This window comes from Periophthalmus magnuspinnatus, chromosome 22 (assembly GCF_009829125.3).
Source record: "Periophthalmus magnuspinnatus isolate fPerMag1 chromosome 22, fPerMag1.2.pri, whole genome shotgun sequence".
Lineage (NCBI taxonomy): Eukaryota > Metazoa > Chordata > Actinopteri > Gobiiformes > Gobiidae > Periophthalmus > Periophthalmus magnuspinnatus.
In genome coordinates this window covers 13,333,107-13,357,622 of record NC_047147.1, presented here as the reverse complement: position 1 = coordinate 13,357,622, position 24,516 = coordinate 13,333,107, and the positions used below count along the sequence as shown (strand labels likewise).

At 39.2% G+C, this 24,516-nt stretch overlaps 1 protein-coding gene across 1 annotated transcript; it reads right to left on the bottom strand.

The window, feature by feature from the left end:
* Positions 1–233: 233 nt before the first annotated feature.
* LOC117390242 (connector enhancer of kinase suppressor of ras 3-like) lies at positions 234–24,307 on the bottom strand. The gene is made up of 13 exons (XM_033987937.2): positions 24,049–24,307; positions 12,189–12,352; positions 9,857–10,059; positions 9,239–9,326; positions 5,869–5,910; positions 4,629–4,748; positions 4,364–4,423; positions 3,803–3,871; positions 3,535–3,681; positions 2,127–2,251; positions 1,688–1,869; positions 1,525–1,611; positions 234–1,426 (listed from the first exon to the last, which is right to left on the bottom strand). The coding sequence occupies exons 1-13, from the start codon at positions 24,098–24,100 to the stop codon at positions 1,137–1,139; spliced, it is 1,629 nt and encodes a 542-aa protein (XP_033843828.1). The 5' UTR covers positions 24,101–24,307; the 3' UTR covers positions 234–1,136.
* Positions 24,308–24,516: the final 209 nt, after the last annotated feature.

The window sequence follows — 24,516 nt, the reverse complement described above, 5'->3', positions numbered from 1 at the left end:
ATGGGACCCCAGCTGAAATACAAGCTAGTAGATAGTAGATGGACGCTTCACAGGCAAAAACATTTTATATGCAAGCAAATGGTAAGTCAAAGCTATTGTTTCAGAGACAAAAGTCAAAGCAGGGCGGTAGGCTTATGCATAAGCATACATAGTTCTTAGTACATAGTACTGTGTAAATGCAACATCCAGCATACGTCCTGCACAACTTCATAAAAATAAAGACAATACAAAAATTTATCAAGTCAACGGAACCTTTAATAATGCTATGCACATCTTACAAAAAGCAGATAAAGCAAAACAGACATGGTTTATCTATCATTTTAAATAATACTGTCATATTTGTCTTTCCTATTGAACTCATAGTAGGTCATTGACCGTAAAGGTTGGTTCAAAACACTGGCTTCCCAAAACCAGTTTTTACTGTGAACCAGCTGTTTGTATAGGCCCTTTAAAGGTGAGCCAGTTTGTAAAGCATATCACAACACAACCTCAACTGAAATAAATGCATAGCTTTAAATGAATATATTTACCAGTGACAAAAGAACATTCCCCACCAAGGCAGCTTTATCAGTTTTAACTCAAATATTTCAAGAGATATGCATAGGTTTCAAGAGGCAACCATTGGCAAATATTGTGCACAAAAACTCACGTAAAGTAAATAAACATTGATCCACCAACAGAATACACAGTTTGAAAATGTCTTAACCGTTAATGCAACTTAAACCAATAATTAAGGAAATATCAGGCAGGTGGTGGATTTTAAATAACCAGAGAGCAAAAAAGATCATATTTAACTTAGTATGTACAGAAGAGTCCATAGATGACCTGAAGTGGCCAAAGCGTCCTAAACCTGAACAAGTCCTTCTTGAGGCTGGGATGGGGCTTGCAATGAGACACATGGAGGGCAAATGGAGGGTGTTAAATGTGTAATGACAAAAACAGTAAGTTCTACTAAGCAGGGTTTGTTGAAGAGTAGTAGTTGCTAGTGCTAGTGACACCAGGGAAACATGGGAGGTCAGTGAGAGGGGAGTGTGAGAAAGCCCATAGTTGCTAAAATACAGCTTCATGTATTTTAATAGAAGGCACTGAGGAAGACACAAGACAGGAACAGGAAGCCCCGGACAGGAAGTGCATCATCAGTGAGTCAATAGCTTAAGCCGCGTGATCCAACTGACCAGTAGTGAGCGTTCTGCTGTGGTGCGCTTAGAGACCTGAGTAACGGGGGCTTTTTTGATGTCCTCCTGATAAGGGATCGTGGCGCTGTTGTGAAGTTCCGAGTTGGAGTAGTAGCGACTGCCCCTGATGTGGTCCACTCTGACCAGATGTCGATCTCCCGTTGGCCTGTAGGGCGGTGACAAGGATGTCACCTCCTCTGCAATGGTTGGAATCCTCTCGTTGCTGAGGTATCTATACAAAAGATCTTCACCTTCGAGACAAAAATAATTGTTTGTCAAAAGCAAGTTGAAATTTTAAATTTTAGAGGTTTATATTTGAAGGAAATAAGAAAACTATGTCAAACTATACCTTTTCTTCCTTGTGCCCATGGTTTAGCATAGGGATCATATAGTCCAACACATGTATCAACTGGCATAGAAAGAGGCCTTGGCTTGCCTAAAAAAACAAGTTTTACATTAGTTTACTTTATCCCAAATATTTCAGCCATAAATTTCACTTGTATAAAACTGACCTCTCGAAGGCTTGTGCTCCCTCCGTCTGGGCTGTACTACTTTTGCTTCAATAGGGACGCTTAGCTTGTCATAGTCTCCAAAGCTGTAAAGATTTTTGCCTTCTTGGTCTAAATAAGAGTTTGGTGACTCAGAGCCCTTTGGTCTTTTACTGATGCTGGCGAAGGTGTCCGCTCTGCTCTCTCTGTGTGGAGGAAGAAACATTGTGTAAGGCTTTAGTCAGCAATAGTAACCTACACACCAACAAATAGAGCTGTAAGTAAACATTCATTATCCTGCAACCTCAAAGGCCCGGGTGAGGAAATGTGTCAAAGGTGAACTACTAGAAGCACTGAAACGTAGTGCATGCCCTCTGACCCCTATGAAACTTTTGATAAATTGCTTGGTTATTGTTCTTACTACTACCAATTGACTAAGACATAATATTAAATGGTGTTTCACCTTGGACTGTATGGCACTTGAGGAGGTGGAGGAATGTACAGATCCAAAATGGCTGGCTTTTCTTTTTTGGCTGATCCGTTTGCAGAATCGCACGGGGACTGGCCTCTGATCAGTGAGGTATTATTCTGGAAAATAAAACACAAGCATGTAAATTTAACAGCACCATCAACAGCAAATCAAGGCTCCTTTGAGACACATGAATTATCGCTAAAGATGGCTGCTCTGGAACTGGGAGGACTTGTGGTGAGACATTTAAATGCATGTATAAGCCTTCTTGTTTGAGGTATGGAAAAACTAAGTGTGCCTGAAAATATCAGGCAAAACATGTAGTTAAAAATGGTCCTCATTCACCACAGTTATGTTACCCTAACACCAAACAACACTGTGCGCTTGACTAAATATACAGCTTGTACTTGGAGGCAATCACATTACAGCTAAATGCTATGTTTAATGTTACACCATGTGCTAAAAGAACCTCCAATGTGTGTATGTGTTTTTGCTTGTGAATCCGGCTGAGTAATTTTGCTCTTTCTATCATGCATAAACTAAGATGTCTCCCTCTGATATCCAAGACCAGAACAAGATACTGGAAGACGAGTTGACATTGCCCTCTTTTTTGTTGAGAGTGACTTTGTTGTTTTGAGAAACACACTCTTATCAGATAAAGGCTCATCTTGCTTTCTCAGGACACACAAATACAATGTCAGAGCCTGGATCTTTAGTCTACAACAAGCATATTGTCTTCCTCTCTGATGAGGTAGGACCGAGGAAGAAGTCCCAAGAGGCAAGGTATTCACATGAATGAGAATAGCACAAAGCAATGAGCTATATATTTGTGCTGTACACATTTTTAAAGATTTTAACCATGTTGCCTTGTGCTTGGATAAACCCATAATTTGGAGTGCATTCAAATCATTGCTTGGGTCTAGATGTTGTTGCAAGGAATTCTGTGCAAATTTATGAAGGTATGCATAGAAGTGTTTTTCATTAAACATAATCATTACAAGGTTTTAACAACTTCAGTCTCACGTTTTAAAAACATCAGTTTTTCATTTTAACAAGAAAAGGTTCACATTTGAACAACATCAGTTTCTTGTGATAACATGAGCCTATTAAGCTCATATCCAATGCAATGATCAGGGGCAAGTCACTTTAAGCAGGTCTAAGTGACTTTCTGTTCCTGCTGCGTAACACTCTCTCCATAACACTTGAATCATAGTTTATATCCCTTTGTTTTTGCTCATAACAGGCTTTCCTGATGGGTGGTTCAGTGCGACACTTGTCTCAACTTGTCCTTTTGGAACCAACTCCCTAAACCTGTGGTAATTGGTCTATAATGACTAGACATACAAGCTCTGCAAATTTCTCCACATGAAAGCAGCGCCAGTCTCCAGGACATGTTTACTACCTGTGGCACAGGAGGCTTCCAGCGCATGTTCTTCAGTGGGGCTGGAGTGAACCCTGATGTCCCTGTAGGTCTCTTCTTTAGCAGTAGCACCACACCTTTGGGGTCCTCCCTAAGTTTCATGACGAGGTTTTTCAGCTGCCATCCCACCTGAAAGAGAACATGACTCATTTCAAAATGCAACTCAATGCTTGTGAGATGAAAATGTTCTGACAGATGCAGCATCATAAATGTGGATGACAAAGATGGGAAATGAAATTTAAACTCTCACCACTGTTTGTTGATTTACTTGGATCACTTCGTCACCGGCGTGGATTTTACGGCTCAAGTCTGCTGGTGACTGTTGAAAAAATATTTTAGCTAATTAAGCTAATTTGATTCGATTGGAATGAAACTTTGAGTAACAGTGGAAATCAGAGGAGTTGGACTAAAAATATAAACTCAACCAACATAAATCTCTAATGTACCGAAGAGACACATTTGACACATACTGGTAATGGAATAGAAATATTTGGAAATTTGAGAAATTCAGTGGGACTTTTATGTAACAATATTAGATTTAGTCATACTAATGTCAACGTCTACTGGGACTAACTAGTCATTATTATTGATGATTCAAGATCTGAATCACAACTCCAGGCCGGAGGCGTCAGGATTCAAACCGTGGTATTGATGTAGGCACATTACTCACAGCTCGTGTCAGTGTGGGAAAAGATAAGACTTATGTGGAGGTTGCGTGTGTGCTCCAACAAAACAATTCCCACTATTGGATTAATCTTGTGTGGGTGCAAAATCAGTAGATTTTAGAGCATGAGTCGAAAGCCATACTTACATGTTCTGTGGTTCCAGTGATAACATGCAGTCCATCATAGGTAGATTTGATGTACATACCCTACACAAAAAAGAAATATGAATATTGCATCATTTCTGCTATTGGTTCTACAAACAGGCTGAATAAATGTAGGGGTCACAATTGGACACACATTGCGGACATTCCTTGCTTGAGAACACATGGAGTAGACAGACATGCAGTTTAGGGGTGAAAGAGGAGAAGTCCCAAAAAAAAAAAAAAAAAAAAAAATCCCAGCATTCCTTACCAGCCCCTCTCCTGGTTTGATGTTGGTCAGCTGAACTTCCTCCAAGCAGGCAGACTGGCTCATCAGGGGATCCGACGTGGTTCTCACGGTTTGATCGCAGATGTTGTTTAGAATCTTTGACTATAAAATATAACACAAAACAAAAGATGGTGTAAAAATAAGGTACTTAATCCGAAATGTTACGGTTTTGTTTAAGTTTGACAGGTCACAAAACACTTCTCGTGACACCCTTATGAACAAAATGCCTCCCTTCCTTTGTTCATGTTGTTTAATGAGGTAAAAGAGGCCATTAGTGGTCTATTAGCTGGATGTATGCCCTCACAACACACAGAGATAGTTTACATAGTGTGTCCACCATCCACTAATGCTTGTTTTTGGGTAGGAAGACATCAATTTGTCCAAATTAGAGGCTCCTCTGTGACGCCTCTTCCTAATATGCACATGGCACCAAGATAATACAGCCTAAAGAAAGAACTGGGCCAGTAAAAACAAGGCTAGACAAATAGTAAAATGAAAAAACAAGGAGCTAAGGCAAAAGTGTGCTTTTATAAGTTTAAAGGGCACATGCCAAGTTAGAATACTTGCTGCACTAAAATGTAGTAAACATCGTTGTATTTTGTATAAACATCTATATAATACTTAACTAAATTTCTTACATACGTTTACCTAGTTTGACAATTTTGTTGACTTGTTGGCTGGACATGGGCAATAGATGTGACATAAGTAGAGGCACTTCCTGTATATAAAAGGGCAAAGCTAATCTAATTTAAACATGTTACAAATGTTTAAATTATCAGAAAATTGTGTTCCTTGTGCACAACTAGTCACTGCCATTTTTGATTAAAGACATATGACCAATGTAAACCTATGATAAATATTTAACATAGAAACTGTCGTACCATATAAAATAAGAATTAGAAAAATATGAAAACCGGTCATTTGCACTTTAAGTTAGAAGAAATTACATCACAAAGACGATATCTATGACAATGTGTGAAAAGATGCTTGGAAAGTGTTAGCTCAAGAGGCCTGCATATCGTCAGTGACAGGATACAGCAACTGATAGGAAGACATGTTAAGAACTAGCCCCTCTATGGGAATCCTTATGAAAAGTGATCCGACAATTAAAACAAAAGTCACTAATTGGCAGTGTTGAGTTTCCTATATGAAATCTAGTGGGCCATAGACTTAATAATGAGATCTAAGTAGTAACTTTTTATGAAGAGTTAAGTGTACTTACAACATCAAGGATCTTTTCTTCCATCTCGTAAACACTGCAGTCCTAAAACATAAAAGTGAACAATTTGATTTAACTAAACAGTAAAGTTTAGCAGTAAACAACAAAAAAAGTACATTTAAATGTTACTAGGTGATAAGGTGAAAGCATGGAAAATGTGATAATCAAAATTCCAGATATAGAATTGAGAAAAATAAACCAAGGCCACAGAAGCAGCTTTAGAATAGAAATAACGACTTTGACAAAACTGTACTGAGGCAGTGCCGTTTATGCGTTTCACTCAACTACACTGTCATGTAAATACCACAGTGAGTGCAGCATAAAAACAATGTGAAGATGACATAGCATGAAACAATAACTCACTGTATAATGTTCAGAAAATCCCATCCAGTAGTTTGGTAGTGTTTTAAGACAGCCACACTGCCTTTATAATGACAATGGTATACAGTGAGTGGTCAGGGTTTGAGAGGGCTGTCGGTGACATTAACTTGGTGTGCAAAAGTTGCTAAAATTTCAGATTCAGCTGTGGTGTGACTACTGTCCACTCCAAGTGTCCAGAGCCCTGCTGGACCCGGACACAGCTGAACCAACAGGCTCCCATGACAACTGTGTAGCCAGAGAAAGGGCTCCATATTACTGGGGTGTTCTGTTTATGAGAATGTCTCTATTCTTGCCCGAGGGAGGCCATCCATCAAAACACATGTACAACACTACTGTCACTAAAACAAAGAAGAGGATGATCTCTATTGGGTCCACCATTGTGAGCTCAAAGTCAAAGTAAAATAAAAACTGGCTCTGTGAGGGCCTTGCAGTGACTGGTGACATGTACAGGCCTGTGCCCTGGAGAAAAACAACTCTGTGTTCAAATCGTGTGCGCTGACAGCTAATAAAGACTGAACCAGTTCTATAGCTTGTATATTGTCAGGCTACTGGGGAGTGTCTATTTTCAAATACACTTGTGCCTACAATGTGTTTGTTTGGAGAGCAGCAGTGAGATTTGTCTGTGCCCTGAAGTAAAAGATCCTCTTGAGGTTTTTCAAATATTATGATGTAAAGCCAAGGACTTTAGAAAATATTCATAAATTGAAAAAAAAAAAAAGAAGCCAAGTTGGAAGACGATTAACTTGATAATGTTGAGAGTTTCAATTTGAAAATGTTTTTGTTTTTCAAAGATTTGTGTTAGCTCCTATGTTTTGTTTGTGTTTTTTTTTCTTTAATTGAAAACTTGTAATAAAATGCTGGATCCCGATAATGTTTCCATATTGTGTATTCTCCAACAACCACTTTGTACAGCATCAGTGATTTTCCCTGTACAAAACATCCAAGTGCATACTTTTTATGGTTCACAGTTGGCAGACCACTTTGTTGTCTTAGCAAAGAGATGAGCTAAAATACATCAATGATAGCTTTAAATAAAACAATGTATTATGATGTACTTCTAACAAAGCCAGGATGAACTGAGTCAGGCTTTTGCTGGTTTCAGTCAACTCACATGGCCATAATCCTTTTAACATATGTTGGTCAAAACACTTGGCTTCACAGAGGACTGAATCCAGATCACAACTAAAAGCAGAGGGGCTGATAGACAATTCCCCATGTGTGCTGATCCCTCACATTATGGACTTGATCCCACAGCCGGCCTGGATCAGATGACTGTCTACGGCAGCCCACAGCCTTTGATCTGACACCAGGGCAGATTTGCAAGGTTGAGCAATGAAGTGGCCAACAGAGACTATGCTGGCACAGAGCACAAACCTGCACCTAAGAACCACCATAGCACCATAAGCCTGATGTGCTCCACAGGACACCATCATTTATCACTCACAATATGTTAGACATTGCAGTCTGTATCGGGAGCAAACGTCTGACAATAATGTTCCATCTGCCAACTAAGTCCTGAGCTATTTCCTTTTCTTGTCTGAGTTGTACACTATAGCTCTTACTTACCCTATAGTTAGGATTGCGTCATTGTTAATTTTCCAAATTAAAAGGTGATCAAAGTGTGTTCAAATGTTAAAATCTGCCAATTTTAGTTACACTTTTACTTTGATGTAGAAATAAGAGGCTTAAACAATGGGAAATGGGCTTTCTAGGGAGCTCGTGACCTCTACATTAGGTGATGCAGGATGGGCAGGGAGTTTGAGCTTTTATGACTTTGTCCCATTGTAAGTATACACAGACTTCCTTCAGCCAGGGGACATAAATTCTGCAACGTGAAAAGCTCTTATAGTTGGCTAAAGTCCACGAATGAGACAGCACTGTGTTGTTTCTTGATGGTTGGTGCTTCCTGCCTTTTTATAATCTCGCAGAAAAGAAAAAAATGTATGATTATTATATAGAATTCTATGTAGTGCTTTAGAGGCAAACACATGACCCTCACCTCCCCCAGCTGTTGGGGCATATCACTCATGTTCTACAAGGCGTTTTTCATCACCTATCAAGAGTTTATTTTACACCCTAACCCCTGTATGTCAGATGGCAGTGTGGGAAATGTGTATCCCCCCCACTTTCTCTGGATGACCATGACCGAGCCACCCATGGTAAATCACCACAGCGACTGAAACCTCAGACACTCGGCAGGAAATGTGCACTCTGGGAACTGAATTTATTTAGATGCTATAGCCTCCTTAAAACACCACCTGCACCCTAACCCTAGTGTAAAATGAGTTGCTTGTTAATCTATGCTTTCTTTAAGGCGAGTAGACTATACAAATAATATATTTTAAAAGAAAAAAAAATCCAATCCAGGCTTCTTTTGTTTGACATATGAGCCTGAATCTACTCCGATGGTTTATGAATGGTTTATGAGGTAGACTGCAGCTGTGTACTGAAGCAATGGTGGAAAAATTCAGTGAGGAAATGTTGTGATTTGGATAAAATGGATGTTCTGCTTTAAGAGTTAGCATTGTCCAAAGATGGGATAACATTTTTCTCAGTGTTTAGGCCTACACACAGGAAGTGCTGGTCCTCCCAAAGCATCTCAAGGCATATTGGGAAAGCAAAACAGGAACCAAATAGGAGGGAGTCAACAGCCTGGGGAACATTAGTTGGCAGGCTTTGCCATTAAAGGGTCCCCACACAGAGGGGTGTCCTCATTAGCAGCAAGAGTAGAAAACAGCCAAAGTTCAAGTCACGATTTGTGCTCAGACAACTGGCTTCAGACTGGTGCTGTGGCTGCCAGACCACATTTCCAATAACTTTGCTCTTGTTGAATTTTGTATAGCCATTTCGCATATGCTATATAAAATGGTATAGAAATATGCATTTTACTTATGAAGGAATGTACCATAACATATTTAGAGACTATAAACATGTAAACCATTCACCACATGAGAATGTGTTGCAAACATAAGTATAGTTAGTTTGTACAAACCTGTTGAACAGTGGTAGTTAGCTCCAGGCACAACTGAATGATCTGATTTTTGGTGGCTGTAAAGTCACTGATTCCTGTCAGCGGCGTTCTGTAGGCACAGACAGTCGAGTCAGACACCAGTACTAGATTTTGTTATTTTGCATCTTTGGTGTGAAGTGTCAACAACAGTAATTGTTCTCAGGTAACACTGCACAATTTGGGACTTGCCTGTACTCAGTAATGAAAGTGTTGCAATGCTATCATGCTACACATGCCATAACCCACAGCTGCATTTCTAACATTTTTCGGTTTGTGGCTGAATCTAATAACAACTTGGAAGTGAAGATTATAGAAGAAAGTCACAAAGGAGAAATGGATCCTTCAAAAATATTGAATAAAAAAGTTTAAAATGTTCCAAACTGTTTTATGTTCAAAGAACTTGCATAAGAAGTTTGTTATTCACTGTATGACATACATTTGACCAAAAATAGGTTTCAATGATTAATACAATGACAATACATTAGCTGTCTTTATATTGCTTTTATAGACTTATACATTTTTCCAGATGTTTACAGGAATATTTCCACATACCAATAACAGTGTGAATGTATTTTCAAATCAGTAGCCAGGCTTTATTACCTGTCGAGCCACGCCAGCAGGCTTTTAGCAGCCCCAATTAGCTCGACCACAGAGGTGAGAAAGTCATTTGGTGGTTTGCGTGGATTGGTGCCATCATAAGCAGGGCTTTTTCTGCGATCTGACGTGGCCATGTGGAGACTATTGGTAGCAGCTCGCATCCTCGTAACCAGATTCTTCAAGTTGTCAGTCTCAACCCCATAATTCTGAAATAGAAAAAAAAAAATATTTACATTAATGCAGTCGCCAACTTAACATTCCAGCAATGATTAAGCAGAACGATGTCTGAAAAAATTATATAATGATGAAATTTGACTTATGTTTTTCAATGCCAATTTTGTTGCTGGCTAAACTACACTCTATAGGCAAGAAAGAGATCAACATCATCTTTACATACAATATAAAATGCTTAAACCATTTCAAGGCGTTAGGGTAACCATGTTCATTATTGGGTGAGGTCTAACATAAAAAGTCCTAATGAATCCAGCTTGCAGGGATGGGCATGTTATTATAAAAGGTGCATTTACCATCACATGTTTTTTTTATCAGGCTCAAGAAAAGTTTGCCCTCTCGGGCCTGGCTATCTTTGTTCACGTGCATTCCTTGAGTTTAAGGGCTGTTCACAAATCACGTGAAAGATTACAATCCAATAAGAGGTTTTGCTAGTTACACACAGGTAATGCCGATTAAATTAGTAGAGGTTATAATGCATCTGAATCAAGACTATTTACACTATTACAAGTCTAGGATACAGCAATATCGATATTATTAAGATACATTTTTTGATTGATTTCATTGATGAAATTATCTTTATTTAACATATTCTTTTCAAAAACAGTGCATTTTTGTCAAATGGTGTTAATGCAATATATTGACATATCAATTCATCAGTCATTCAGTATTGCAGTATCAATACTTTATGCAGCCCTTACCCATATTATTACTATCAATCAAATCCATAAGTACCGATATTACATTGAAAGAAAATGTACATGTACACCATCTGAAAGCATTTAAGAGCAAGACGACAGGCCATATGGCCATAAAGTTAAGATTAATACCTACAGTACATGATTTTATTATGTGTAAAAGCCTCCAAAAATAGATGTCCATTATCAATTGAAAGTTCTACATCTGAGGCTAAAGTCAAAACCATACCAGCTGTTTTCCAACTCAGTGGCTAATATACAATGGCTAATATACACAGAAAATATTCTTGATCTTATAGCTTGGCACTGGGGTCTTAGAACAAATCAAAGTGAAAGATCCACTTGAGTTCTGTAAAAGTCATTAAATTCTAAAAGGTCCTGGTAAACTAATTGAAATGTTCTCAAATCCCAAAACAGCAGTGGCTCTTGAATTCTTCGAAGTTCTGAAATCTGAGAAGGAGCCTCTATTTGTGTCTTTATTATCTGTGATTTAGATCACAATGTAAAAAGACAGATTTGAAAAAATATGGGTGACATTTTCCTCGTGAAATATCCAATACTTCTAAACACTGCTAAAAATAGTAATTAGTAATGTTAGTGTAGAAAGAGGAAGTCCCTGACATAACACAAAGCAGAGATAGAAAAAACATTTTGGAACAGGATGTTTGGATTTTGGGTGCTGCTGGTGGGCCCTGTAGTAGCACTGACCCAGCAGCCAATCAAGACCTTAGTTTTAGTGATGGGATCAGTGGAAAGCATAAAACATTTGCACCATTTGAGCAGCAGTCTAAATAATTCTAAATAATTATTCAAAGTTCATAGCCCTCTTCAAAAGATTAGAATAATTTGTGGTATTATTTCATATTTTTAGATACACAATAAAAAAAAAAGTTGTAGAAAGCAACTTTATGGTTCTTTTATGTAAAAATAACTCTGCCTCATAAGATTAATGCAAAGCATTTTAAGAGAGCATAAAGACAAAAACGCTGAGATAGATCAAAAAAGGGACGGGACCACAATCTGGGACTTTTATGGCTCAGGAAGTGATAAAAGTCCAAATTGATTCCATGTGCTGTAGAGAAATGCCTCTTTTTCAGATGGAACATGTTGTTTTTTGTTTTTTTTTATATGTACTGGTCTCAAATGTTTTTGATTGCAAGATGCTTTATTTTTAATCATATATTATTGCTTAACCTTTAGCCACTTAACATAGCTTCATATTGCTATGTAGAACTCTTAACCCCAGGATCTGGGCGTTGTGGTTCTATACCCTGCTGTGTATTGTGGAAAAAAGCCCCCCCACTTCTCCTCTACAAACTCCAAACGTGCATAGTAAGCAGCCATTGATAGTATGAAGGGGGAAGGGGCAGTTGAGTTGTCAAAATAATAAGCAGACATCTACACACCAGTGCACACAGGAGGTCCACAGCTTCCAAAACTAGTTCTTGATGTCCAATACGAGCAACCCCGAGCTCCTCCAAGTCCTGATGTGTGATCTTCAACAACTGCTCACCGCTGATCTTCTCTCGTTCAAAGTTGTTGATGTACTGTTGCAAGCCATCATCCAGACCTAAAACACACACATAAAAAATATTTAATGAAAAAAATGTGTATTGAAAAAAACAATCAAAGCAAATGAAATATTTCAGTATGGTAACAACTTCCAAAACAAATTAGCAGGGATAACTGGTGGAGCTTAAGCAGTTTTATTAGCAATTTCCCATGCAGTTTGTGCGTGTGTGCTGTAGAGATAAGGAACAGGTGGGACCATTATCTTTCCTAAATAAACAGGGCACATAACGGCTACAGCCTATAAGTCCGTTAGACTAGTTAAACAATGGCTGTCTATTCTATATTTGTGCTCATGTGGGAGTGTCCAGCACGCGCCAGGCTGATGTCCCTCCTCCCTCTTATTTGTAACCCCAGTAACAGTTCAGTTGGACCGTTAATGACCAAATGCAGAGGTCAATAAACCTAGTTAAATATTGTGTGCTTATGGAAAAAAATGGTAAGTGCTTTATAAGTTATAAGGCTCTCCCTGCAGAAATTAGGCATATAAACACTGATTTTACTCAAGAAAAAAATATTTCCTGAACATATTACCATTTTTAATGCCACAAATATCCCAAATACTGTTCAGGTAACAGCACTGTAAAATAAACTTGTCTAATAAAATAAAGCAACACAGCATAGGACAAATGTTGAGTGACTCCTTGTGTGGGAATGTGCTCTTCTCTTGAGCTGTAGAAGTAAACAGTCATCGTCTATGCCATCACAGACGCTCAGAGGGGCAGCTGCACATGAATGAACCAACTTTTTTTCAAGACCTGTCAGCTGCAGAACTCTCACTCCACCACTATTACACACATAGATCAGACTATAAAGGTAGTGGTGTCTTTTAGCCCAAACATAAGCTATTAATGAGAAACTGTAATTAAATGCAACAAGACAAGTCTAAGAACAATACAATTTCTTTTCAAGCATAGGACTAGTACTGAAAATTAAAATCTCTGGGGCCAAGTTCTAAAATTGTCAAAGTAATTACCAATAAGTTGCCAGTTTCTAAAGCCATGATAAAAAAGTGTTACTAACTCTATAAATATCTGATAAAGAATGTGTTTGCAGTAGTTAATAGAATCGTAAAAGATTAATATCAAAATTATCTTGCCACTTCATTTTTGTTGAGCCAGACCTTGACCAAGGCCATTAAAATTCCATTATAAAATCTAATGTTAACAGATTTAATCATTGAACAAAGTGTTTGCTTGAGCTAAAATAGCCTGTGCCGATTCAAGGGGCAAATGTACGAGGACACGTTAACCATTACCCTGTACACAAGTCTGCTCCAGTTAGGCTGATTAGATTCCTCTCATTCCTTGGCATGTTAATTCCCAGGCAAGACTTCACTCAATTTTCAACTTAACCCTTTAATGGCCAGAACTTTGTAACCTAGTCCTTATTAAGAGAGGAAATGAGTCCACTCCAAAAGGTGCATAGGCAAGTCATGCTAATGCGATTAGAACAAAAACACAAAACGCTCATTTGGGGGTAAACTTTCTCCTTCCTGTTGGGATAAAAAGGCATTTCCTGTGGAAGGATGTTGTCTTGTATACAAATGGTGGAAGTACTAGAAAATCTGCAATCCCAGGCAACACAATGACATAATGTAGGTAAAAAAGGGCTAAACAACAGAATATATTAAAAAGTGCACTATGTAACTTTTCTGATGGAGTGTCTGCCACCTACTTGTCTCCAGAGATCTTATTACTTACTTACAATGGCATAATTGCATGAACGTTTCTTAACATCTGCAGAGAAGTGACACCGCTGACAATAAGAATGCATATTTTTCAAGATACTAATGCAAGACTTTGGAATTTTCTAGGTAAAATAATAACATACCTATGCTGCCAACCAGAAAAGCTACAAAAAAAACTACAGAGACAAAGAACAGGCGAATATAGCACAATGGCATTACATCTGAGATCACTAGAGCCTCCCTCTGGACCTATCCATTAACACAGCCAAAATAATAGAGGTAACGCTTATAAAACATTTACTGGGCCTAGATGAACGCCTGTTGTGGGTGTGTTTGTGCCACTATCATTTTTCATTAAGACTTGAGAAAGGGGCTAGTAGTGTGTCAGGTTATTGTGAATTGGTTGAAGGGGAGGTGGCACTGATGCAGCCTGTGTGAATGATTTCAAAAGCCTGCCCGGGATGAAAGCTCTGGAGGAGTTTTATGGCCTCAGAAGCACTTGGCAAATGCCTTTAAACCAAAGCAAAAGGGGGTGTTGCAGGGTAGAGGCACCAATGTCAACTGCATTCCCATCACCACATAGTCGAGAAAACGTTCAACATTCCCCTAATTTCAACTAAGCAAACACTGCTTCTTGTTTGCCGCTATGTTCATTTGTGTGATAACAATGTGTGAACCTCAAGCATTGATATTTGGTAAATGTGAGTATAGCTCAGTTAGTCATGACTCATTTAAACAGACTATGTGAGCAACAACCCAGATCTACAGTCACACACATTATTCACATTTAAACATGGAAGTAAACATTAAACAAAATTTTAAAAGGTGCACTATGCAACTTTTCTGGTAGGGGGTTGGGCGCCATCACCTGCTTATATATATGGAATAAGTTAATGCCATACTGTTGAACATTCTAGGTGATGCAATAACATCTCTAGATATTTAACCAGAAGTTATTTTGTAAGAATTTGATATTGTGTACCAAATTTCTTTAAAACATAACTCTGCAACCTACCTGGAGGACTGCACAAAATCCAAACCAATAAAAGTTCAAACGTTTTACACAATCAAGATATGCGATTTTAAATGAACACTTGAATATGGCAGAAGCATAAAAACAGCATATTGCGTGGTAGAGCGTATAAACCATTACTATGGGACTCCACAATACACTTCATTACTCACAAAGGGGATCTGTCAGTGATTCACAAAGAGCAGGTAATTACAGCAACACTGCGGAGCACCTGCCGTTTGCCGTGAGCGCTCTTCTGCCACCCACCTCGGCCTAGTCAATAAACAGTGATCATGTTCTCACCAGGTTATCAGCATGAGGGGTATGTGAGCACTGAAACAAGCCACTAAAACAATACCCCAGTCCAATCCTCCATTCACTTAACAAAGTAGTGTGGGTTTACTATACTTAAAATCCCTTGCATTTCAGCAGATCAGGTTTTGGGTATCCTGGTCCACGCTTAAAAGACATGATCATGTTGGCCAGTTTGCACCCTCGCCTTTGGGAACGTCAGCATTTCCATTCTCAGCGGGTAGATTACACTCGAAAAGAAGAGATCAGTCTCCCACCCCCAACAAAAAGAATGGGAAAACTCTCTCACCACTTTCAACCCCTCCCAACAGCAAGCCACCCAGCCTCTTATACACAGTGAAATGATGCAGACACAGTAACTAGCTCCAGTATCCCGGTGGGTCGGGCAGTGGGAACGCCAGTAGGGGTAGAAAAGTAAGGGCTACTGTAACTTTGCCGGTTTTATTTGCCTCTAAACCTGCAGGGAACCAGTTGGAATTCCAGTCATTGTTCTTCAGAGAGTAACGCCATTGTGGGAATTCTCAGCACTCGGGTACAATGGTCTCGGCCTGGACCAGGATGTGCTGTAATTAGAAAGAAAATAGCTCCTCTTTCTCCCTCTCTGGGCAGGCCTCTAATGCATGACTTCACAGGAGAACAACAAAGGCAGTACACAGACGGGGCAGGCCCGTCCATAGGGAGCAGAGGATAAGGCCTGGCAGTGTCTTTAGTGATGCTGTGTTCTCTTCTGTATAGAGCTGAGTAGGATGGGTCACTATTGTGCTATGAACTCCTAAAATAGAAGTCAGAATACATGATACCTCTACTGACTAAACATAATTAATGTTTCATGATGTAATGTCACAGCATTAAAATTTTAGATTTGATTTTGCTTTCAATATGGAGGAAAGTACTTGAAACGGACTACGGAACCACAAAGGCGATTAAAGACACGTAAAACACACTCTTATTTTATACAATATAGGATATAGAGCAAGACCATTCAAACTTCTGAAAAAGTCCCATTTGTTTAATTCTTTTAGTATCAATATCTGTTCCAAGAAGTACATTTGAAAAACCTACATATAACTAATTTGAATATTGAATAATGCTAATCTGGAAACTGTCAGATACAACACAAAAAGTACATAAAATTGTATATGTATAATTATATAGTATTCAAATAGACCAGCATAAAATATAATATAAATATAATGGCCTCTTGAGGTATGACACTTGTGTTTGACATCTACTCTGAGCTCATCCAGGTATATACAACGGAGTGACTCAGGTTGTGGCTCCTCTCTGGGCTGTGACCCCGGGTGACCCTGTTATAATCTTATCACCACTTCCTCTGACCAACAAAGGGTGTTTCACTTCATGTACCATAATCTCCAACACTGGCATCTACAAAACGCCAGTGACGTGTGCTAAGTGGGCTTCCTGGCTGAGTGAGCAGAGGCAGCTGAGGAGCACAAAGCCACCTCTGTCTCTTCAGAGGTGACGGACGATGACTGATGAGAGAAAAGGGGGTGGACTCAGGGTCAAAGTTCACAAGACTGTTGCGGATGGAGTGGATCCTTAGGCTAAATCCTTACCTCTGGCTAACACACATGGCTGCGTCACATTTTTCATGGACATATGCTGAGATAATTTGCCATGCAGGATAGAAGTTATAAGTAATTTTTTTGTGTCATTTGGTTAATGGTTACACAGGGTCACAAACATAGAGAACAAGATAGGACAAGAAACAAATAGACACGAACTGCTGGAGGCACAATGGAGATGAGAACAACTTGTTGTCTATAGGTCAATGGGTTGGTGACACCTACACAGCATGTAGTTTCTCAATATGAACAGGTTTAAAATGCTAACGGCAAAACCACGTAACTAGCTTTATCTCACATACCAAAATTCCCACCTAGTTTCTACATAACACAGCATTCTGAAATATTCCTGCTTTAGTTTTCATACATCAGTGGCCAAATGGCATCCTACCTTTACAATGACTTATACCGTCTTTGATTCTCAAACTGCAAAAAAAATAGCATTGCCTGATGATGACTTACAAAATACAAGTGGAAACATCAGTATTATCTGTCTCTAATCTGTCTACACTGCAATGCAATTTACAGCTTATATGCAAGAATGCAATAGAAAAAATAACCATCAAATGACCTTTAATCATTCAAATAAACTTCAAATGTCATCTTAGGCGATTATGTATTTTTGTTGACAGTCTTGTCTGCTAAAGTCTCAAAGCTTATAAGCAAATTTACCTGTCTGACATTTTCATCTGTACAATATGGAGTTCACAAGCAAGTCAGGTCAACAAGTGCATGTAAGTGGAGCTACTGTTTGGGTGTAGGAAAAGAAAAATACTAAGGGTTAGCCATGTAACCTTTGAGTCCATGTAAATACCCATCACTCTCCACTCTCTTGGCCAGTTGGTCAACCAGGCATCTACAGCTCGTTACCACCAGCATAAACAGCCTGTAAAGAGCGCAGCCTACACCACAAAACTATCCAAAACGCCCCCACCCAGAGTACAAGTTCTCCACCCATTATTTTGTCATTTGGGCCCAATTCCAACTTTATTTTTCTGATGTTGTTTGCTGACAATATACCAAGATAGTCACAGTACCATGACAACTGCTATCGCATTCTGTAGCAAGCAAACAAGTTAGAAGTACTTGCATGCACTTTTAAAAACACTACTACCGATGCACCATTTCCCAACGCCAAAACTATAATTAAAGACCACTCAACTTGCAAGGAGCCTCGCAAATGGTGAGAAACTAAGTGCAGACGCGGAGACGGACAAGTTAGGCATCAGAAAATAACTATGTGCAACAGGTAAGCCCCCATTACGGCTAAACCACGGTTCAAAGCAATTGCTATGGCGATATAAACATGTCGTCATTTTATTCCCATGACATCTACGCGGTATGATCAGGGTGGCCCTATGTACTGATTACAGACCCATTTACCAGTCCCATAATGGCTGCCTATGAGAACCACAATAAAGATGAGCAGAGCTTGAAGCAGGAAATGGCCTCAACTCATTTAGAAGGCCATGGGAATAGAGCACTTTTTACAGACGCATCAGCACCACAAGGAGCCAGCTAAACTTAGTGGGCATTGTGCTGCTATGATCTGTGACAATGCTTATTTGGTTTTGCGGGGTAGACATGGTAAAGACGGGTATAAGGCTTCATTTTCTTTAAATCATCTTATACTTTCCACTGCTTGTATGGCTACATGCTATAAATGTGGGTGGTGCCAGTCAGACTGAGAAGGCAAGCATGCAGTGGTATAGGTGTTCCTTTATGTTCAATCATAGAAAGTTTTTTGACCTAGTAGTTCACAACTTAACACCATTTTAGTGGCTTTGGCCATGTGTGCCCTGTGCTGTAATCTGCTAATGATGTCTGGAACTGTGGATAGACTCACACTCACAAAAAGAACACTTTATCAAATATGTTTCAATGCTAATTTTTACTTTACCTGTCAAATTGTATACATGGTTTGTACATTCAATACAAAATTACAATCCCTATTCAAAAACAAAACCTTGTCACTCTCAAATGAAGGAAATTTAACACATGCGTGACACAAATCAATAAATGTAGCCCAACTGTGCAATCCAAGACTAAAACATTACTGGAGGCTGCAGTATTGTGGGCAGTCAACCCAGTTTTCTGTGCAGGTGTGGGTGGGTGAGTCATGCACAGTGACAGTACAACAGTTTGTCACCCACGGGCCACATAAGCCATGATATTATCTAGTTTAGCCAACAGAACACACATTGAACATTTTATTAACACTTTCAAATAACTTTTAGAAGGATTACGCTTATATCTGTTACCAGTGGAAAGACGTAGATTTGCAAACAGGTGGCTTGTATGTTTACCTGCTTCAGTTGTAGGTCGGATGGATTAGCAAGGTGACAGACATGTCTCTACTCATGAAAAATCTGTAGTCATGAACACATGGATTAGAATGGGCACGAGACACAAAGGAGGCTCACAGGTGTAATGCATCATCACTAACAATATGGGGATTCTTTGTAAAACCCAAGCAAAGCAATGACCACTCCCTGTTTTTAGATATTTCCTCATTGAACTTTGATGTCAGATCAAAATGACGCAAATTATCCTAGAGAAAAAAGACAACAAATACATCTTTTTTTTTTTTTAAGTTTCAAAGTTCAAAAAAAGTACAGTGGGAATTTTCAACCAACTCCCAATGAGTAACCAAATCAAAACAGAAGCTTGGCACTTTCTAATCAGCTTCATAGGCCTATTAAAGAGGTTGTATTCCATTATACAGCCACACAAACAACAGTAAACTTTGACTCCAATGGCACGTGCCTTGGAGATTCCTGATGAAACATAAACAGAATCTATTTAGGTTAGGTTCATCAGTGCACCGTCTAGTCTGTAAAAACATAGACTGGTCCATTAACCCTCCTTATCACTCATCACTCTCTAATGTACAGAGCCAGCCAACAATACAGAGCTGACACAGCTGACAATTTCTTTGATATAATTTGATATAACAAGCAAACTGTTTTAAAGAAAGATAAAAAGGTTACACTCTTTTAACTCCAAAATAATTGTAGTGTTATTATCTTGGTCTTTAACAGTATATTCATTAAAACTGGTTTGACAATTATTGACAAAATTTTCAGTTTTATTATTAGGTTACCAATACTAAAAATTAGTATCAATTAGTTTATGCATTTCTTTTTTTGTGTGACAACCCTAATTGTAATCCTCACTAATATATTTTTTGAAGCAGTACGCTACTTTCACCTCGTGTAGCTGTATGCGTTGCAAGTCACACAACATAGCACCAGCTGGAACTTCACTCTGTGCTGGTGACAGGAAACATGGACTAGTCTGAACATGCTCTAAAGTAGCTCTGCTCTGGCACTCTCCCAAATGCCATGCTATAGTGAGCCTGTGTGCTGCTCCTAACACCAGCACTTCATAAATCTACTTTAAATTCATAATGTCATTAGGCTCTAGGTAAAAAGTAAGTGCTGGTCCTGTACGGTGTCTGGACAATAGGGACACGTGTTTTGACAGCTCATTCTTTGGACTGTTGGTTTGGTAAGTGCAGCCCACGTCTGCATGCCTTTCGTGTTCTGTGGTTATCAGACCATGTAGGCATTAGCAATCCTTTGAAGACACTACCAACACTTTCTCTGATGGTTGGCATACCACAGTGCCCTTGATGATATGACCTAAGAATAAGTGTGGAAATATTATCCTATATTTTTTTCCAGACAAATATTGCAATTGTGATTAGAACTGCAAAGATTTAGTTCACATATCTAGGAGCAATACAATTTGAAGGTTGTGGGGATCTAGAACACAAGGTTGGAAGTTTTTCTAAGATAAAACCTTATAGGGACGTAATGTTATGTTTCAGACATTATTGCACTGAAATAACCTCACCAATCTGCCTGATGTGAATTAACTCGATGCTTCTAAAAACTATACAGAGCCCCTCACGTTGCACTATAACACAATATTCCCATAGCTTAAGCAGGTCATCTGACAGACCAACACACTACAACAAGAGGCAAGCCAAGGGATTTGCAATGCACATTTTAAATTTGAATAAAAAAGGCATTCTGGTGTATTTCCAGCTGGCAGGAACACACCCGAGACACTGATCTGGTTTCCTGTTCTAATGGACACTCAGTGGACAACAAATGCAAATTTAAACTGATTTAGGGTGACACAGAGAGCAACTATGTGATCACTTTAGACATTAGCACTCCTTTGAATTTTTGGATAGCTTTTAATTATTGATCATTTCTGCACAAGTTCCCATATGCTCACTATCCCAGGGCTATAGGGCTGTGACATGGGGCTGTGTGAGAAACAGGCAGTGCAGGGACAGACAGTGTTGGAACTCTATTGAGTCCACTTTCCCCAGGGGGAATCATCTTTCAGCGCAGTCTAAAATCCAAAAAGACCAGTTCAGGAGCAAAGCTAAACAGTTATCAACCCATCAATACAACACAATAGGATAACACTAGAACTGAATAGCTAAAAAAAATAGGTAATGGACAAAGGTGGGAGTTACTGTAAGATACTTCAACAGGAAACTGAACGAGATAGTGATCATAAGGGTCACAGGGCGCATACCTTTATTGTAATGCAGAGAGATATTCAGTGATATCTTCGTGACCTCATAGGAGAGAGCATTTGACAGGCACGGACTTGGACGCAATCCTGTTATTCTTGGTCAAAGATGAAAGCACACTCCGCACTTGTTTGCTACCTTCCTGACAGGCTAATTAACTTCTTGGCACCTAAGTGAAATTCAAAGAGTTGCATTTAAGCCTGAAATGACGTATTCCCCAGCAACCAAAAATATCCAGCAAAACAAGGGGAAAATCTGTCAATAATTGCAAATAATTAATGGATTTATAATTTGGGATTTCAGCATGAGATGCCACACCTAGACTTGAGCTTAATGAACCAACCAGTCCTGGTTCATTGAACCTGCTAATTTCAGCTTCCCTAATGTAGAGCAAGGACCTTATTTAGCAAATAACAAGAAACATGTGACTGTGTACAGCATGCAATAACAAAGTGTGAGTCATAACAAAGTAGCAAGGCCATTTACATACTCTCATTAAAATGTACTAAAGAAGCCAGCATGTTAAAGGGCTATACACGACATATGGTTTAGCCATCACACCACACCACATGTCCTGTTAAAGGATCAGAGCTAATGCTAAACGAAATACTCTTCAGGGCATCCGCACTTCTGAAAAACAATTGAGTTTTAAGTCAAAAAACAAAAGCCCTTTCACTTGTAATAAACATCCACCAGCTACTGTGCTTGAGCCCCTCGAACAATGTAAGTCATTAACTGTCTCAATACACAAAAGAACCCCTGTGTAACTGGAAAACAACCTGAGGCAAAGTGAACCACAAGGCTGCATTAAGTTCTGTTTAAGACTAATACAACTTTTAGCAGACTGTCACAACCAGACACCAAGCAGACAATAACAGCACTTGTTTTAGTTCAACTCTACAGTTTTGTGGGTCAGTAGAATGAGAATTTACTTATGAGTATGAATTTATTTTTATCACTGCAAAATAGATTAACAGATATATCCTTCATTGTTCACAGGTTTAAAAAGTTTAGCCTCAAAATACCTCACTCAAAGTTGTGCATGCAGCACACAACAAGTATTGCATTACATGTTTAAATGGTAGATGACAGTTATAAGAGCTACAGTTGTTGCTTGTAGTGTATTCAATTACTGAAGCAGTTGTATCGTACTCCAATGCCTCCCAGACTTATAGTTGCTTTTCAAACCATAACAGTGCAGTGAAAGCAGTATTTTGGCTGTCATTTCAAAGCAACATAATTGATAAAGGTCTATAGGAATTAAAGTAACAGACTGCTATCTTTGTCACTAGTTCACAGAGGGAATGTTTGCAAGAGTCTGCAAATCCAGTGGTTTGGGGACAACTGCTGAGTCAGATTTTCACTTGACTGAATGCATTGGAGCCAGTTGGGACAACTAATCCTGTGTCCCAGCAAGCCATGGACAGCTCTTTTCAATGGGCACACAGAGGCTAAGCACCACACACAATCGCCTTTAGCTCCCCAGCTGGGAGCACAGGCCAGGGAAGCCACTAGGGGTGACTGTGGCATAGAGGTGGGCGATATGGCAAAAAAATAAAATAAAATAAAATAAATCACAGCCAGATCACAATATTCGTTTTATCACATTAATGTACACTTTAAAATAACTTCACTGTGAGAACTCGTACAACACAATATGACCAAAATAGCATATCATCACAGAGATGAAATCACAATTTTATCACCATATCGCTCAGCCCTACTGTGATATGTGAATGAGCTATAATATGCAAATGTCTGAGAGGAAAGTGTGTTTCACTGGCTAGATAAACAGACCATTCCTCCATAAGTCTTACAATATACACAGTACAATGGCTGTGTTTATGACAGCACCAGGATAACTTCCACCCATTGGTTGACATGAAGTTTTTACAGTGCACAGTAGACATACCAAAGTCGTGACTGAGGTCAGGTTCAAAAACTAATAATGATGTCAGTGTCATTAAGCAAGAATTCCTGAAATTCTGAAACCCATGAGTTTTATGTGATGCCACTTCCTTTTAGAATTATATTGAACTGTCACAAAAGGTGAGGTGACACTTGATGAACAGTGGACTCTTCCCATCATGAAATAACTTTATGACAAGAATACACAGTACTTGTTGTCAAAGTGCCACACAGACACTTTTTACACGTTAATCATATCTCCCCACTTATGAGCTTATTTCTACATGTAGGCTACAAGTAAAAGTATATAACTGTAGGCTATTGCCAGATTATGCTGTATTTGGCCATATTATGTCTGTATTCTGTCTCCTTTGCAACAGGATCAGTCGAACAAAGCTGAGCTGACACTGCACTGGGAGGTTGCAAACAGCCTCAAGTGGCTTCAAAAATGCAGCTCTATTGTTGTGAGCGTGCCTCTGTGCAGCACAAGTATGCTGTCACTCACTCTGCGCAGTATCTACGAAACTACAGATAATATGGGCAGCTCGGGGTTAAGAGTTCAGACAGTAGGCTACGCTGTGTCATGCGACCTATTTCACAAAAACATATCATTTGTATCCAAAAGTGGACGTACCTTTCATCCACTCCACAACTTGCTTTGGGATCCACTTGGTTATCGGCTCCATGCTGTCTTCAAAAGGCCACTATCGGTTTAAGAAATGTAATAGTGTGCCAACTGTGGCGAAAAAGTCAAACAAAACACGGTCAAAGCGTTGTCACATTTTCTGAAGCGGCGATGCGGAGTTGCCGAGTGTTTGTGTTCAGAGCGGACTCTTCAGTCACTTCTCAACTCTGTCCACGCATGACTAGAGCAGTGTAGGCCGGGCTAAAATCCCCCACAACCCCCGAGTCCCGCAGCTCCCAGGCGCACAGGCGTGTGAGTGGTGCTGCCTTCAGGGAGCAGAAAAAATGCTCGGACTTTATACAATTCAGCAGAGTAGCGAGCACAGTTATGCAATAAATAAATGAAATACGTACACAAATCTAACTCAGAGGTTCTTGTCTATGCCTATTAATATATTGTCATTCACTTTTTTATGAG